The sequence below is a fragment of the Pogona vitticeps genome, chromosome 5, assembly GCF_051106095.1.
Source record: "Pogona vitticeps strain Pit_001003342236 chromosome 5, PviZW2.1, whole genome shotgun sequence".
Lineage (NCBI taxonomy): Eukaryota > Metazoa > Chordata > Lepidosauria > Squamata > Agamidae > Pogona > Pogona vitticeps.
Genome location: NC_135787.1, coordinates 162693336 through 162712067, shown reverse-complemented (window position 1 = coordinate 162712067; position 18732 = coordinate 162693336). Strand labels below are relative to the sequence as shown.

At 41.3% G+C, this 18732-nt stretch overlaps 1 protein-coding gene across 2 annotated transcripts in view; it reads right to left on the bottom strand.

Annotated features, from left to right (window-relative positions):
* Nucleotides 1–449: 449 nt before the first annotated feature.
* The window catches only part of RANGAP1 (Ran GTPase activating protein 1), a 38207-nt gene continuing 19924 nt past the window's right edge, over nt 450–18732 (bottom strand). For both annotated transcript variants that reach the window (XM_020787865.3, XM_020787864.3), the window contains exons 3-16: nt 17462–17589; nt 16591–16650; nt 15011–15190; nt 13653–13787; nt 11484–11642; nt 11225–11338; nt 10898–10997; nt 8061–8145; nt 6778–6976; nt 5851–5970; nt 4904–5006; nt 3491–3579; nt 2784–2905; nt 450–1354 (exon numbers count right to left, since the gene is read on the bottom strand). In XM_020787865.3, coding sequence (XP_020643524.3) covers nt 1285–1354; nt 2784–2905; nt 3491–3579; nt 4904–5006; nt 5851–5970; nt 6778–6976; nt 8061–8145; nt 10898–10997; nt 11225–11338; nt 11484–11642; nt 13653–13787; nt 15011–15190; nt 16591–16650; nt 17462–17589 — 1664 coding nt within the window. In that variant the 3' untranslated portion in view covers nt 450–1284. The remainder of the gene's footprint in view (nt 1355–2783; nt 2906–3490; nt 3580–4903; nt 5007–5850; nt 5971–6777; nt 6977–8060; nt 8146–10897; nt 10998–11224; nt 11339–11483; nt 11643–13652; nt 13788–15010; nt 15191–16590; nt 16651–17461; nt 17590–18732) is intronic.

Sequence of the window (18732 nt, the reverse complement as noted above, 5' to 3'; positions counted from 1 at the left end):
ACGATAGTTGCCTAAATGTATAGAAGCAGCTCAGAAGAACCTAATATTTGTCTTCTAGTTGAACAAAAAAGCCCCACCGTTTAAGCACAATGATGGCTGGAGAAAATCGGTTAGATGAGAATCTAATGTAGAAATGCCACCTGCTCCTTTCATTTTGGGACAGAGCACAATAGAGGAGAAATGCTTTTAATCACAGAAAATATCCTGCAGTAGTGAGAATAGAATGGGATGCCGCGGTAGTGAAAAGCTGCAGAGGAATACTTACTGTATGAGCTGCATCAAGGACTTCACTTAGTTTCAGTTCTATGTTTGCTTGATGAACCCAATTTCCAATTTTAAAACACTACCCACAGGTTTAATCCGATGCATAAGCAATAAATTTCCCCTCCCCATTTGAGAGGCAGCAGAAAGAAAGGATAAACAAAAAAAGATTCCAAGGAGAGTCAAAATTGATTATGCTTACTCCGAATAAAGTCTATTTTAATTGGGCACATACTTCTGTAGATTGAAGCAATGTTACTAATAGTCTTGGGCAGGTCATCAGATTCCTTTTTGTGGAAAATATCCATGAGTAGTGATGGTCACACTTCAAAACCAAACAGGCAATGAAATCTCTCCCATACACAGACCACATTCCACTTGTGTATACCCTAACTCTCATACTGTGAGAAACAGCAAAAAATAGTAAAATTACTTTATACCTGATGCTGGTCTATCTATGGAGGAAAAACCCTCAAGTTATATCTCATAGCAAAATTCAGTAATAAAACTAGTTTCAGATTTTTACTGTTACCCCCAGAGAGGTCTTTAAACAGATGGTTTCGGGTTTGGAATACCATGAAAGCCCAAAGCTCTGAAAGAAGTTGAATTCAGCAACAGAAGTCCCAGCTAAAGAGAGAGGGAAATCCTATCCATGGAGCTACACCGCACAATAATACATTTGTGGCACAGCTCCATGAATAGGATATCAGCCAGAACGTTGAAAAATTGAAGGAGAACAAAAATCGGAGAAGGAAAAACGCTCCCTGCAAAAAAGAGAGATATGTTGGGGAACACAGGGTTCACTCCAGAAAGAGGGAGCTTAAAAACAAAACACACAAACATTAAAAAAACCACCACACAGCAGAGTTCCTCATATCTTGTTTTAGCAGAAGGAAGCCAGACAGCCAAGTGAGAAGGCAGGCTGAGGGTTTCATCCGTAAGTTCTGATGTTTTTGTCTCCTCTCTGTCTCTGAGTGTTCTGACGCAAGTCCCATGATGGGGCAGAGCATAATGGCCCCTGTATTACAGCTGGTGAAGAGTCTGTAACAGCAAGTGGCGGGCAAAGGAACAAGAATCCAATGCACGGTTGGGTCTGCCAAAATAATATGGAAATTTAAAAGGGCTGTTTATTAATGTCATTTACATGCATTCATTAATTTCACATGTATTCAAGTACAGTGGTGCCTCGCTAGACAGTTACCCTGCATGACAGTTTTTTCGCTAGACATTGACTTTTTGCGATCGATATAGCGATTCGCAAAACAGTGATTCCTATGGGGGAATTTCGCTGGACAGTGTTTCGTCCCTGCTTCACAAACCAATTTTCACTAGACAACGATTTTGACAGCTCCCTCCGTGCTCGCAAAATGGGTGTTTTCGGGACCTAAGCTTCGCAAGACAGCTATTTAAACAACTGATCGGCGGTTCGCAAAGCGGCTTTCCTATGGCTGATCTTCGCTAGACAACGACGATTCTTCCCCATTGGAACGCATTAAACAGGTTTCGATGCATTCCAATGGGGAAATGCTTTTCACTAGACGATGATTTCGCTAAACAGCAATTTCAGTGGAATGGATTATCATCGTCTAGCGAGGCACCACTGTAATAAGCATAACAAAATGGAATAAACCTATCATTCTGCATGAGAGGACTCTGCAGTTGTTTATTACTTGGCCCTGGAAGGCATCATAGGCAAGCACAGGAACTGAAAGATGCTTAAGACACACAAGATTTCCTATCAGGCGATAGGCACACCAGATTCGTTTTGTAACTTGCACATAACAAATATATATATATTATTTGTCATGGTCCAAAGTTTAGCCTCCTGAGAAAATTGCACAAAATAAGATTGTAGCTGGTGAGATTTATTTTCCTGGTCTCTTTAAGCCTGCTTCATTATATCTCCTCTTTTCATTGGGAAACAGGAGATACAATATGCTATAGCTTATGTAAAATTTAAAGAAAAGAATTAAGAAAAGAAAAAGGTGATTTACTGTTGCCATCCCACCTATGCTAAGCAAGGCATTGCTATTCAGTTACTGTAATGGTTTTCTCCCAACCAAGTTGTTTAGGATGGGGAAAGCAAATGCCGGTAATGCAGCATTATGTTAATCACATAATGGGAAAAATAGGTACTTTCTGATTTAAAGATATTGCACTAAATAAGGTTTTATTTTGGTATGCAGAGTACAATGCTGTAGTTAGAAAAAGATCCAGAAATTTTCAAGGAGTATCCAGAGTAGCCTTTCCTTAACAAAAGCCTCTTACTGTGTTACAGGTTCACACCTCTGCCCCCCACTAGGGCAGCTACATATATCAGAAAGTCTTGTTTGTACAATAACAAGTAGGCTTCACGCTCATATTCTACTGTTTGGTAACTAAGTCAGCTATTCCAATTCCTTTTGCTCATTATGTTCAATACTGAAGAAAGAATGAACTGGGGATACATTGAGAATTTTCACCTAGCATCCTACATTAAGTTTTCTTCTAAATGTGCCATTAAAAAGAAAAGCAATACTCACTTTGTGACAAATGCCAAAAGAACTGGAACAAGGGACTTGGGGAAATAATCCTGCTGGACCATGTGATTTAAAGTCATCAGAGGGCCATAAAGGCTTGGAACAGCCTTGATCTTCTCTTCACTCTGGAGAGTAAAAAGAGACAGAGGAGTGAGATTGGGGTAAGCAACTATGTCTGGAGTAACCCAGAGATATTTGCTCAGATGGTGCGACTCTACAAGCATCCTCCCCTACCTTTCAAAGCCCAAGCAGGCAGTGGGGGTAACAAGAGGTTGTTCTTTTTTGCTTGAAGAAAATAGAGAACTACAGCATCTGTGCCCAAAGGCCAAAAGTAGGGTATGCAGCTGCCGTACTAATTCTGCTTTTTTCAAGGGCAAAAGAAACAAGTCGATACAGTACGCGGTTCTTCAGATTCCTTCTGTATTCAAAGGTGGCAAATTACAGTCTACCATTCCCTACCTACGCATGTTATTTGCATTCATTGCTATGCATGGATGTTATGTTATGATAGAAGCAGAGAAATGCTCCTCAATTCTATGATTAGTTGTAGTCAGAAAAGATTTCTTCAGCACAGCAGCCTCATATAGCCATTGAGAAAATAATGTCCACCTTAGCTAGAGATCTTGGCCTTCTAGATCTGCGTGCTTTTCAGAACAAGGATGCAATGCAGCTATATAGTTCACAGCTGTCATATGTCATCTGCCTCTCACCTTAAGCAATCCCATGTGAATCAGGAGGCTGGTAATGAAAGCATCAGAATTGAAGGTAGCTGATGAAAATGCTTGTCTCATCAAAGCATCTAAAAAGAGATATAGGCAGGATTCGTTTTCAGAGTGCATGAGATAATGCTGGGCTATTAGAGGAGATGGGTTCATACTGAACAAACTATTAACGTGAAATGTTGAACTGAGAAACCATCTTCTTCCCTGCAAACACATTCAGTCCTTCAGCCGAGGGCCTTCTGATGATGCAACATTCATCAGAAGGCTACTAGGTGGATGCGCTGAGCAATGTGGGTACACCTACTATGTAGAATAAATTTCCCACAGAGATTAGAGGCCAATAATTCTAAATGTTGGAAGATGGAGCTAGTAATGCAAACATTCAGCTATAGTTTAGTCTACCATGCATTTTATTTATTTATTTATGGATATGTAGATATGATAACTTTTAAATATTTATTTGATATTACATATTTTTACAAATTTGTGTACACCTTTTCAAAATCTGTAGATATAAAATGGTTTATAAATACAAAGTTACAAATTCACATACTAAACTCCATACAGTTCTCAACACTATCCCACAAACCCACAACTGACACATTCATGCTGCAAGTATTACACTGACATATAGAGCATGGAAGGAGTAAAGCTGTCATACAGGACATTATTAAACACCTGAAGACCACAAAATAAATTCACTAGTTCTAATTTAAAATATCCTATATTTTAGGCGGGGGGGGGGGGGGAAGAAAGAGAAGAATCAGCATTCAATACTCTTTTTCACCCAAGGCCTGGTTTACACATTTTGCTTCCTTATACACAACTCCTTCAATTGTCCACCTGGCTGCTATTATTATGAGGTGAGCCATTTACCTGGGGCTACTGTTTGGAGAAGAGGGCATCACTAAGATAAAAACTCACGTGATCCATATAGTAAGTCAATGTGAAAGAACTATTTGCCACATTACACAAACAAACAAAACAAACTGGAATAGCTTAAAGAAGCTTCAAAATGGCAGCCATTATATCGGGTAGCTCTCCATATGTTGTTGTATTGCCATTCTACCACCTTTTACTATCAATGGCTACAGCTGATGGGAGGGAGGTGTGTTCCCTGTACCAATGTTATGCTGAAGATAGCTTTTAAACCATTTGGCCCAGCAGTCATAACTACAACCATGCTGAGCTAGATGCAGAAGACTACCCATGCACTCTGCTTAATAAACTTTCATTTGCATCCCTGGGCAGGCTACCAAAAAGAGAGCTTATGAAGAATCTGGTGGGCTCCAGTGCCTAACTGGTATCCACATGTGCCCTGGACATTGAATGCAACAGTCTAATTTATGCCATCACTCTACCTTCTAAGGTTCCTAATATTCCCAAAAAAGACATACTCACCTGTTGTTTCATTCACTGCTGTTTTTACTGTTGTCTCATCTTTGAACACGGAAGAGATCTTCAGAAAAACCATAACAACTTTCTCTGTGTCAGATGTGTCTGTCTGGAAAAAAAAAATACAATTCCAGAATCTAAGAATGTCAAGTCTACGCAAGACATCTTGTTTCCAGATAGAACGATTGGGCCATGGTTGTTGTACAAGAAATCACAAACCAAGACACAATGCCATTGCAACTTCAGTTTGCAAAATACAAGCTTGCTTTTCCATGGAAAAATACATAAAAGCTTGCAAAGATGTGCTCCAAGTATGGCTTGCTGGCCAAAGATAACACATACCCTATTGTGTACACACATTCTGCAAGCGGCCAAAAGGAAAAACAGTAACACACTTCTAGTTTAAGACAAGACATACAAGGGGTGTGTACTGTATGTTTTAAAGGAGAGCTGTGCTTCTGGGAGGCAACTTTTGTATTTAAAATGGAGCAATTTGTTGTAAGCCAAAAGTGTTAGTTTTTTAACTGCCCCTGCTTCATCCCCAGATTTAGTGGCCACAGGGAGTGGGGGGAAAAGAGCAAGGGGTTTGTGTGCTCCACAGACCAGGTTTGGTAATCTTCATAGTGCTATTTAACTCTTTCAGCACTGAATTTTCTCAAATATCGGGTAGGACCCAATCTCCAAATACAGCTTTATCACCCCCAAATAAAACCATACCAGCAGGAGATCCATTGTCTGCTTGTGTAGGAAACAAATGCCCAGACTGCCTGAACTCTTTGGCAGATCAGTACAGGATGACATTTTTAATATGTACATATATTTACATGTTTTAAAAGTATACATGTATATGGATGGATGCAGGCATGAATGACTGGAGGTGCCAGATTAAGAGCAGCAGAACTACTGGCTGCATAAAATATTGCCTCATGAGGGGAAAAATAACAGTGGGTTACCTGCTGGGCTATCAAGGTTGAACACTTGGGGCCCAATCGCAATAATTTCTCTGGAGATGGGAAAGCTAGAAACGTGCCAACATCCACAGGAGGAAGAGGTGAAGACACTGGAGGAGAATCCTGAAATAAATAGCCCTGAAAATCAGTACTTCTTCCCAAAAAATTTGCAAGCATGGGGACCAATGTTGTAGACAAAAAGTGAAGGAAAAAGCTGGTACAAAACAAACAGGAGCAAGCAAAGATTTGCACCTAGACCTAGTCAAACTAAGAACCATTGTGTTGTAACTGGTGGCACTTAGTCATGTAAGGTTATGAGTGGATATACTGTACAGTAACTAGTTTCTTACAAATACTGAAGCTAAGCTTTCTAGGACATTGATCAGCAGCCGCCATAAAAGACAAAAGTACAACTCAATTAAAATTCAGAAGAGACTGTAAAACCACACATACATTTTAGAACAGAATGATAAGCTACAACAAGATGGTGTATAACATAGGCTAAATAAAGAGAGCTTAGTGTGGTTTAAAATATTACATTCAAACAAATCCATAACTTCACTTGCAAGTTATTTTTACTGGGATATCAGAATGTTTTGAAACAAGACAACTAATATCACATGTTTATCACTGTTTCAAAGAAAAAAGCAAAGGCACTAAAATAGCTAGCAGACTAACTTTAATTTACTTCACAGGTTATGCATTTATAAGATTGATATATTTGCATGTATACTGCCTAATTACCTAGAAAAGTAACTTTGAAACTGCCAAATTCAATTGGCATTCATTCATTATATTATCAATTAATTTTAGATATTATTAATATTGTTCTTATTATTAAACAATGTATATTTGGACATGGAAAAATGTTCATGGAAAATTGTCCACAAAAAAATTCTAGCCCACAGCACTAAATGTGTCATAACTTACATGGGTGTCTAAAATTTTTTGAGGTGTTAGCAATTCTTGGTCTCCCTGGCTCCTCTCCTGTACTTGAGGTGTGTCTTCTTCCTCCTCCTCCTCTTCTTCCTCCTCTTCATCTTCCTCCTCCTCCTCCTCATCTTCCTCCTCTTCTTCTTCCTGCTCTTCCTCTTCCTCTTCATCATCATCATCCTCTCCTTCGTCATCACTACATGGAGAGGGTTGCATGAGAACATTTTAACTATAGCTGCTTCAGTGTGCCTCACACAAATATTTTATTGTTGGTCAAGTACATTGGTGCCTCGCATTACGACGTTAATTCGTTCCAGCGAAATCGCTGTAGAACAAAAACAATGCGAAATTAAAAAGCCCATAGAAATGCATTAAAACCCAATTAATGCGTTCCTAGGGGCTTGAAACTCACCGTCCAGTGGAGATCCTCCATAGCACAGCCATTTTCGCTGCCTGTGCAGCGAGGAATCCGTCCCAGAAAAGAGCGGGGAGCCATGTTTTTTACCCAGCGGCCATTTTGAAACCGCCAATCAGTTGGCCGAAAATCATTGCTTTGCGAGAATCGGTTCCTGAAGCAGGGAACCAATCATCGCAAAGCGAAATTCCCTTATAGGAAACAAACCTTCAATGTAAAGCGATTTCATAATAAAACGGAGCGCTCGTAATGCGAGGCACCACTGTATCAGGCTCAGAAGTGGGCAATGGGCCCCCTACCACTGAAGTTCTATGATGGCAAAATCGCCATCTTCCCCCCACCCCAAGTAATCAAGGGGCGGGCAGATGCACCAGAAATATGAGGCTCTTTCAAAACAGGGCCTTGCCACACATGTTTGCACGTAAATAAGTATCTATTTTGCCATGTTAACGACAATTCGTTGTCATTCCACCAACAGTTTATTAACCACTGAACTAGTAACGGCTACCATAACAAACAAACCATTTCAAGAGAGGCTGTGCAAAACACAGGTTTTAAGACTGGAAAACCGACATCATCAGAACTTTGGCTGTCAAGTGGCTCATACGCAACAACAAAACAGGACTGGTCCCAACTTAGCTGCTACTAGACAAACAAATGTTTCATTAAAACCATTTTTACACTTCGAATCTAAGAATTACACATAAGAGAAAAGAAAAACAGTGTCTGATCAGATGAGAGGGCCATCGGGTATAGCTTTCTGTTCCCACAGCAGCCAACCAGCTGCCAGGGAAAAGCAAGCAAAGCAGGGCAAAGGCACCCTCCTTTTAGCAGCAACTTATTATACCACCTCCTTATATCCTACCTCAGGGATCCAAGCACTTGTGCCATATTGAAACCTTCAAGTATCTCCTGAAGTTGTTCACAGCCTTCTTCCCCAAAACAATTGCCTAAGAAGAGAAAGAAACCTATGTTGATAATGTTCTATAGCTGCTGTAAGGCGCTGTGGCATTTATCTATTGAAAATCACATTTGGGCAAGACTATTAGCACTGAAGTAGCAAAACTTTCACAATGAAATGTAAATTCAACTGCAGCTTATCTGCTAGATCAGTGGTCCCCAACCTTTTTAATGCCAGGGACCGGTTTTGTTGAAGACCATTCTTCCAAGGACCGGGGGGGGGGGGGGCTGCTGCCGCCGGCGTCCGTGAATGGGGGGCTTGGGGGGCGTCTGTGTGTGGGGGTACTTGCTATGCAGTATGTTATGCCATCATTTAAAGTGCCTCTGAGGAATCCCAAGTGCTAGTAAGTCTTTCCTGACATTTTCTTAGTCACATCCTACAGCAGAAGCCATGGTCCACAGAGAGCTTTCAAAGCATCAGAGGGACCTCATTGTTAAAAAGATATCAGTCAGGAGAAGGGTATAGAAGAATTTCCAAGGCATTAGATATACCATGGAACGCAGTGAAGACAGTCATCATCAAGTGGAGAAAAGATGGCACAACAGTGACATTACCAAGAACTGGATGTCCCTGCAAAAGTGATGAAAAGACTAGAAGAAAATTGGTCAGGTCAGGGTGGCTGCCAAGAGGCCTACAACAACATTAAAGGAGCTGCATGAATATCTGGCAAGTACTGGCTGTGTGGTACATGTGACAACAATCTCCTGTATTCTACATATGTCTGGGCTATGGGGTAGACTGGCAAGATGGAAGCCTTTTCTTACGAAGAAAAACACCCAAGCCCGGCTAAATTTTGCAATAACACATCTGAAGTCTCCCAAAAGCATGTGGTGAAAAGTGTTATGGTCTGATGAAATCAAGGTTGAACTTTTCAACCATAATTCCAAAAGATCTGTTTGGCACAAAAACAATACTGCGCATCACCAAAAGAACACCATATCCACAGTGAAGCGTGGTGGTGGCCGCATCATGCTTTTCTTCAGCTGTAACAGGGACCTTAGTCAAGCTAGAGGGAATTATGAACAGTTCCAAATACCAGTCAATGTTGGCACAAAACTTTCAGGCTTCTGCTAGAAAGCTGAACATGAGGAGGAACTTCATCTTTCAGCATGACAATCACCCAAAGCAAACATCCAAATCAACAAAGGAACAGCTTCACCAGAAGAAGATTAACGTTTTGGAATGGCCCAGCCAGAGCCCACACCTGAATCTGACTTAATATCTGTGGGGTAATCTGAAAAAGGCTGTGCACAGGAGATGCTCTTGCAATCTGAGATTTGGAGCATTTTGGCAAAGAAGAGTGGGCAAATATTGCCAAATCAAGATGTGCCATACTGATAGAATCATACCCAAAAAGGCTGAGTGCTGTAAGAAAATCAAAAGGTGCTTGAACAACATATTAGTTTAAGGGTGTGCACACAGATGCAAACATTATTTTAGTTTTTTATTTTTACTTGCCTCCACCTAAAAAAATTCAGTTTGTTGTTTAATTGATTTGTACAGTTCATAGATCTTATTAAAGGTGGAAAAAGTTTTGAAATGATTTATCTTTGTCTCATTTTTTACATCACAGACACTTGACATTTTAACAGGGGTGTGTAAACTTTTTATATCCACTGTATTTGTTTAACCTTTTTAAAGTATTTATCACTTGGATTAGCCTTAATTTTGTCTTTTAATGTTGTAAGCTGCCTTAGTTCCTTTCAAGGAGAAAGATGTGGTAAAAATATTTTAAGTAAATAAATAAGTCCACATTAAAACTAATTAAGAACAGAAGCAGGCAACCTAATGCCCATCCAGACATTTCAGACTACAATCATTCTCAAATACTAGCCATGCTGTCTGGGGTACAATCTGGACCTATTAGTTTTACAAAAGACTTGCACATATGCTGCAGCTCTGTTTTGGTAAAATGCAGAAAGTGGACCAGCAGCAGAGGATTTTCCAGCCCAGGCAAGCTAAAAAAAAAAACCCTGTTTCTTATAATGGTAGCTCCTGGGGCCATTGAGCAGGCCTCCCTTCTCCCTCTGCCCAAGCCCCGCCTGCCCCCTTGATACAAGTTAGTCCGTGGCTTTGAGGCCTTCTTACCTCCGAGGAAGAAGCCCCAGCAGCAACAGATTTTCCAGCCCAGGCAAGCTAAAACAAACCCTTTCTTATAATGGTAGCTCTTGGGGCCATTGAGCAGGCCTCCCTTCTCCCTCTGCCCAAGCCCCGCCCGCCCCCTTGATACAAGTTAGTCCGTGGCTTTGAGGCCTTCTTACCTCCGAGGAAAAGCCCCAGCAGCAACAGATTTTCCAGCCCAGGCAAGCCCACTCCGCCCCTCCCTTTTTGTAATGGCTGCCCCTGTGTCCCCGCGGCCCAGCTGATGTAGCCTCAGGGACCGACACCGGGCCACGGACCGGGGGTTGGGGAACTCTGTGCTAGATTAATGATGCTGTGCAATCCCCCCATCAGAAGTACCGATAATACATCATCCTTGTGGCGTTGACTGGCTAAGCCACTGTGATGCCACGGAATATTTACAAACACTGCTTCTGTCCACAAAGCAAAGTTGTCACACTGTTTCCCATCCAGTCTCCGAGAGGGTTTTTTGAGAATCCATGGGAAGGCCAAAGGAGAAGAAACTAAAGGAAGAAGTAGAAACTGAGACATCTTGCTGACTTGAACTAACCCCACTATTTATTAGACTGCAGATCTCTAATTACTAATATTGCATGGTTGACACTGGCATATTCCCATACCATTGAGGTCCAATTTCTCTAGTTCTGACTTGTCCTCAGTAGCCTCAGCAATAACCAAAGCTGCGTCTCGCTTGATCTCACAAAAAGACAAGTTGAGTTCCTGAAAGATAGGAAGTATGGTTAGATGGGAATACTCATCAAACAGCTTTTTTATACGGACCCCCTACAATTCAATTTTCTCCACTGCATCAACTGTTCAATAAATTAGATGCAATGCTTCCTTCCAATAATTGGGGGGGGGGGGGGAATCATTCTTATGTTGGCCAGTAAAAAAAGACATGTAGCTAGCTTACAACAGGAAGATATAGTAACAAGAGTAAGGCACACCTTTAGCTTATGAAGTCCTTCACTAACAGCTTCGGCAATAGCAACAGCACCCTTGGAACGCACCAGACAGTCACCAAAGTTTATTACTTCCACCTGTCGGAGCTTCTTCAGTGTCTAAGTAGGACAGAGAACACAGGAAATCAAAACAAAACAATTAACCCTGAAGACAGTGCCCAATCTCCTATATCTTGTAAGGACTTTCCAGTCTAAGTGATTATTAACACCAACAAGGAGATGATGACAGCTGAAAGGAACTCACTTCTGCCATGGCCACGGCCCCTTTCTCTGTAAAGGTGTTATCGTTCAAGTTGATCACCCTCAGCAAGGGATTGACAGCAAAGGCCTCAGCTAAGGCTGTGATTCCCGGATGGTTGATTCCATTCTGTGGCATATGGACTTCTTCTAAGGTGCCAATAACCTGAGGAACAAAATAGCAAAAAAGTCCTTACACAAACAGTGCTAATATTAAAGAGTTAATCCTGTGAATAGTGGTGTATCAGGTATTTTTGTCCCTACCAGCTATAGTTTTCCCTGGATATCCTCTATCTTAATGTTTTATACCTCACAAAATATTTAAAGGAGACAAACTTTTCAGTATTGCATATAAACAATATGCACAATTCCAAAATGCTAGGACGTTGAAACAATTTTGTAACCTGAGGTTACCTTGAGATAAAAACCACACAGAACTAGATTTACAGACAGACCTCAACCCTGCACCAGAGACCCAGAAACGTGAATTCCAAAACTATTATTTAGGGGAGTATCATTATTAGGCTATCTGTAAAGTTCATCAAAAAGGTATAAGATCTGCATATCTCTTCATAAAGTGGAGAAAAAAGGAATGCTAATAGCTTTGAAGTCAAAGTCAATATGGTCAGGGGAAAATAAAATATGGAAGAGCCTAGTTGCAGATATTCAAATTACCCCATCAGTGCTGCAATGATTTTCATTCATTCATTCATTCATTCATTCATTCAATCAAACAGTATAAAATTATAATATGCAATAAATGCAATAAAACCTTTGTAACTAGCTAAATAAACTTGCATTTAAATAGAATTAAACACAGTTAAACAACTTTGAACATCTCAGGACAATAGTTAAAAGCTACAGTTTTCCAGGGAAAACTGTAGCTGGTAGGGACAAAAATGACTTTTATTTTATTTTCCTAACAACTGAGAAGGCTGGCACCTGGAATTGCTGGGATGATGAACTTCAGAACAGCTACAGTATGTTGAATCAGCCTAAAGGTTTACCTTCACAGAGCAGCCAGCGAGTTGCCCATAGGGAGCCTGCCAGCAGGACTGGAGAGCAACTGCATCATCAGTCTCTCATCCCCCAGAAACTGACAGCCAGACACATATTACTTCTGATACTCAGTGTGACATAAATCTGACCTGGCTAGCAGCCACTGATGGATCTAACTTTGCTGAGTTTATTTAACACTCTCTTCAGTCTATCCATACTGGCAGCTACCGCTGCAGTTCTGTGAAAAGAATGATCCCTCTTTTTTTAAACATCCCACTACTACTCTGGGGTAGGCAGTTGCTAAATTAACATTATCATCCTTTTTACCTCAACATTCCCACCTCCTGTCTTTTATAACATCTTGACGGGTAAAGTAATTGTGAATACTTGAGAGGGGGGAAAACCTTGATGAGATAGTGTTATAAAGTATGACTTAATATGGGTTTGGGAATTTTTCAGAAATATGATTTTTTACTCGCTATGAAAAGATTCTGGCCCAATTGTTTTATCTGCTGGACCCCACCTTAGTGGAAAGATGGCATGAAAATATCAGAAATAAATAAATAAAAACATTGTAGTCGAGGTCTGTTGTAGATTTGCCTACAAAGACCCCTTGCTATTTTTCTGTATAAGTTAAAACTCAACATAACAAAGGTGATTTTTGTAACAGGCTCAGAAAACAGGATTCTACTGAGGCACGCCACTTGAGTCAAACCTGCTCTAACTGTGATTAACATGTAGCTGGACCACATTACACAGGAACAGACCCTTCCTCTTGCAGTGCTATCCAATGAGCGAGGCCTTGTCTTCTTTCTGTGCTTTCCCAATCACTGGGGCTTCTTATATCTCACAGTGAACCAGCACAGCAAGGGGAATCAGCTCTCAATCCAGGGAAAACAGGCCGCTGCTAAGCAGCAGCTGTCATGCCATGCAATCGGTTTAGTTCAGCTGCAACAAAACTCCCTGATGTTCATGATGTTGTTCAATGTAAGGAAAAGTTAAGCCCACATATGAAATAAGTATAGGAATAGTAATGGCAGTATAATCCAGCTGGGATGAATAATGGTAGCCAGGAACATAAATGATCTTCACAGTGGCTAAAGCTTTCTCTTCCTGTGCCGCAAATGTCAGTTTATATGTAAGCATTTTGCCTCAAGGCCTTTTTTTTCCTACTTACTCTGAATGCCTCAGCAAGAGCAGTTGCACCGTCATTTTCCAGGCGGTTCCTGCCAGCCACAAACACTTTCAATGCCATAGGCTTTCCTTGAGAATTTGATTTCCTGTGACATTCTTTGAGAGCTCCTGCCAAGATCTTAAAAAGGGGAGGAAAAGAAACTGATAGCACAGCAGATTGTTTACTCTGTATTATGTCACTTTGACTTGAGGGATTCCATCCCTCCAAGATACAGTGGACCCTCAACTTACGGAATTAATCCATATTGAAACTGTGGCCACAGGTCAAAAATTCCATAGGTTGAGGGTCCATTTCCCATAGGAATACATTGAAAACCATTTAATTAGTTCCAACCAGAGAAAAAAATCCGGGGCTTCCAAAGCTGCACCCGCTGCCCTCTGACTTCTGTCCCCACTGTCCTCTGCCTCCCATCCCCGCGGGGACGGGAGGCAGAGGGCACCAGAGACAGGAGGCAAGAGGCCAGTGGGTCCAGCTTTCTAAGCCTTGGAGGGCGGGTTTTGGCTTTCCCCGCCTCCCTCTGCTTGCAGCTTTTGAGGTTTAGAAAGCTGGATCCACTTGCCTCTTGTCCCCGGTGCCCAGGGCACCGGGGACAGGAGGCAAGAGGCCAATAGATCCAGCTTTCTAAGCCCTGAAAACCCAAAGGTGACAGCGGGCGCTGGGCAGCTTTCCCCGCCTCCCCCCTGCTCGCAGCTTTGGAAGCCAGAAAGCCCTGCGCCCGCTGTCAGCTTTGGGCTTTCGGGGCTTAGACCTGCAGCCTACGGACTGGAAGGGGGAGGCAGGAAAAGCGTCAAATTTGAATCTGGCGCTTTCCCCGCCTCCCCTTTCAGGTCCGTAGGTCGATTCTCCGGCCGCAAGTTGAAGTGAAACTTTGCGGCCAGAGAGGTCCATAGGTCGAAAAGTTCGTAAGTGGAGCCGCACGTAAGTCGAGACTCCACTGTACACATTCGGGCTATCATTTTCAAATTACAACGCTCTCTGCTAAAAACATTACATGTCACAAAAAGCTACTGTCGGCTGAGGATAATTTAGGTCAGTCAGCTGCAATGCTTCTATCACTGTGTCTTCAACTCATATTCCCCTGTGTGATATCAGCAAAAGAGATCCTCACCATCTCAACCAGTTAAGGCTTTGGTCGCTGTCCTGCCCCTGGAATCATCTATAGCAGCCAGAAGAACTGGGCTGGTTTAGTTTCTAACAGACTTGTTTTTTGCTCTACAGAAGTTTGCTCTTGTTAACCTGTGGAAGCTTCATCAATGCAATCTGAAACCATGACATGAAGGAAACAGGAAACCAACAACTCTGCTACTCATCTTTGTCAAGACCCAGCAAACGGCCCTTACCTTGCCACCACCAATGCCCATGCCACAGTTGTTCAGCTTGAGTTCCTGCAGAGTGAAACAGGCCGGGCTCTTAAGCAGTGCCTCAAATCCACGCACCCCATCTGGTCCAAAGGCATTGTCACTGAGATCCAACTCCACAAGCTGGCAGCCAGCAGTAACAAGGGCCTCTCCAAGAGAGATCTGCAAGACGACCAGAAAGTTAAAGTTAGACTATGTCAAACCCTGTTAGACATGAGAGATATCCAGCAACGCTCGGGGTTCGGAAACAGAATATTTCAAGAAACTCTAATCTTTCAAAGTGGAACCTGCAATACATTTTTTGCATGATATCCCTATTTTGTATGGCTTACTAGAGAGAATGGGTCCAGAGCTAAAGCATGTAGAAGAGCCAGGTAAGAAGGAAAAACAGCAAAGCCGTGCTTCTGGGTGTCCTTACATGGGAGTGAGGATGTGCTCACTAGACTGAAGGCATGCCTATGATTAGGTCAGATAACAACCACTTATTGCCTAGTCCTAGATGTCAGCATTTCTGTTCCCTCCTGGATTCCCCCACCTAGAGATGTGCTGGAGAACTGTACAGAGAGTGGCATCAGCAACCCATGATGCACACAGTGTGAGGACATGAGAGAAAAAGTGAGGGGAGAAACGGGGTAACACCATTGGTGTTTCCCTCTCTATCTCCTTCTCTCCTCCACCAAATTAAAAACAAAGCTCTCCACACACATGCCCTTCCATACAAGCCTGGATCAGAGAAAACTGACACCTGCACAGAACTGATGGTAACACACTTGAACAGTTATTCTTTATTTTTTTCTTTAAATTTTTTCAGCAGTTTCAGAAAAGGTGTGTGGATAACCTTTATCAGCACCATTCTTCTACACATCCATGGCGCCCACTGGTCACATACATGATTCATTTTGTTTACTGTTCTGCCTCTGAAGTTCAGCACAGGAAGGAAGGCTACTTTGCAAACTATCCAGTGCCTCAGTTGCCACAGGGCAACAATTTATTTTTTGCTCTCTCTATAGCTAATCCATGGAAACCCATTGAAAATCTTGACATTATAAATTGCCTAGACTAGAGAGCACTATAAATTTACTTAATCTTTTCCATCACCTCCACATTTCGTTACTTCGGCTGTCCAAGAAGCAGAATAACTCCTCTGTTTCCCCCCTCCCAACACAAACAACTAATTTTTGAACTTATGAACATCAGAATCCACTTTGATCAGTCATTGACAGTCTCTACTGAGTAGCAGCTGATCTTTGGAGTCCTTGGGAACCATCTGACCAAAGAATCATTTAAGTGATCATGTAACGAAGAACTCAACCTGAAACTTCAATATATACTTTATGTGTTCTCCTGCTGAGCTATCATCACTCATCCTAAACATCTTTTCTTGCTGATTGTTATTCATATCTTGCCTCCACCTAAACCTTCTGCACAAGAAATACTGGACTGCCACTGTTAATCATCAATCATTTCTGTGCTTTAGCCTCAAAAATATCACACTAAGCATCTGCATTAAGCCATAAGAAAACTAATAGCCAACTGTATTAACAGTTATGTTATGCCCTTACCAGAGCAGGAGGAATTTCAGATCTCAGTCTCCCAGTGAACATGTCACTCCAATGACATCGCTAGAATAAGAGATATATATTAGTACATTTGTTATAGATGTGCTTCAACACACTGGTCAATTTACTGCAAAATAACAATTATTTCTGAGATACAATGCAACTGTTACCTAGCACCTAATTCTATGGTACACAAAGAACTGAAACATTGAATAACATTACAACATTCTAAAAGAATGCAGAATTGCATTCAGAAGTTACTTTTGTTCAGATACTCAGTACAAATCACACTACAATAGGCCTGGATTGGGTGAGTCACCACCTCCCTAAATTCCATTCATTCAAATGGGCTTATTCTACCTGCAATTTACTACACTAAAGCAAATTACAACTAGAGTAGGGCCCATTTGAATCAAGGAAACTAACAGAGGACTTCACTTGCTAAATCTGTTGTAAATGATAAATCAGTAGCAAACGGTGATTCAGCTGGTTAACTATCGCTGTTTACTTCAGCAGTTGCCCCTGTCTTTGTGTTAATTCAAACAATACTGAAGAGTTATTGCCATAATTTAGAAAGCCACACAATTCTGCACAGAGGTCACAACTTCTACCTGCTTTGAGAGGCAGTTTGCTACTGATTTATCATTTACAACAGAATGCAAGAAGCACCGCTGCTACTTGGAATTCAGAGTGCTAAGATAGTTTCAGGTACTTATGATGCTTGCCAATTTTACAGACATCTGGGTCTGTTTTACTTGCTAATTAAACAGTCTGTGAATTTAAGGTGCATCTCCGCCTCCATACTTTGTCTTACAGGAGTGCTGAAAATAATTTGTCTTCTGTTCCAACCATCTTAATCCACTGGACTTCTCACCTTGAGCTGGGACTTCTTCTCCAGAGCCTTGGCAATGACCTTTGCTGCTTCTACACCCACAGTGTTGCCTTCCAGACGCAGAGCTTCTAAGCAATCAAACTCTTCAATCTCTTTAATTACTTCTTCAGCTGCACAGAGAAACACAATTTCACTTATCTCCCAAATTAAGACTGCCATGCTTAGTGCCAGTTGTGACATAAGAATGTCTTGAGAGCTCTGGAGGAACAATTACATCCCCTAATTTAGGGATAGGGGGCTCTGCAGAGGTTGCTGGACTCCAACATCATCAGTTCCATCCTGTATGTCAAATGGCAAGCGATAATGCTAGTAGCAGTATAATAATATATGAAATGGCCCAAATTCTGCATTTCTTGCCTTGGTTAGGCACTAGGAAGGATGCTAAGAAGGAAGAAGAGGAGAATTATACTTCCCATTCCTTATCCTATTTATCCACCAGCTCATTTTAACATCCTTGACTTCTACCAACACAATTTGTATCACAATAGTTTGAAGCAAAATAGTTTATTTATTTAAAAAAAATTATAGAATTTTTCCAGGATTTCTCTGAGTTGATTTCAGACACACTTTCTAGAACATTATTTGGGACAGAAGAATGCCAGTTTCTTTTCAGGTGCTACATGATAGCCAGTATCCTGCTGTGTTCTGCAATCACTGAAGGCCAATTGCATAAATATTTCTCCTGCTTTAGCAATCAGCTCTTTGCATGTCCAGTCTTGTGAAATTGGGTGGCACAACCAACTGCATGATTGGCTGCATTATACAGAGACTGCCACAGCAGGATAATGCTTATGTGATATCCTTTGTGTTCCAAACAGAATACTGGCTGAGCTGCTTTTATTTTCCCATTTAACATCTGAGTCAGTTTTAAAAAATGCACAGACCTACTCAGTGACCCAGATCTTCTCGCTGCCCAGATCTTCTCGCTGGTGCAATAAAAATGGCATAACTTTTGGAAGTAAATAACCTTAAGTTAAGAAAGCACTACAGACATTAGCTGCTGCATACTGAGTTATGTAACTACAATGATTTCTTAACTTGAGGTAACTTGCCTCCAAAAGTTACACCATTTACATAATTATGCAAGAGGACTTTGGCCGATGAAACATTTGGGTGTAGAAAATTCTCCAAAAGCAGACAATTTTCAGGTACAGCAAAATCTTTTTTGTTTTAGAGTACATTAGATTTATCTATCATAGACCTTAGTCCACATGATGATCTTCATCAGCATTTGTTAGACTGTAGTCTAGTCA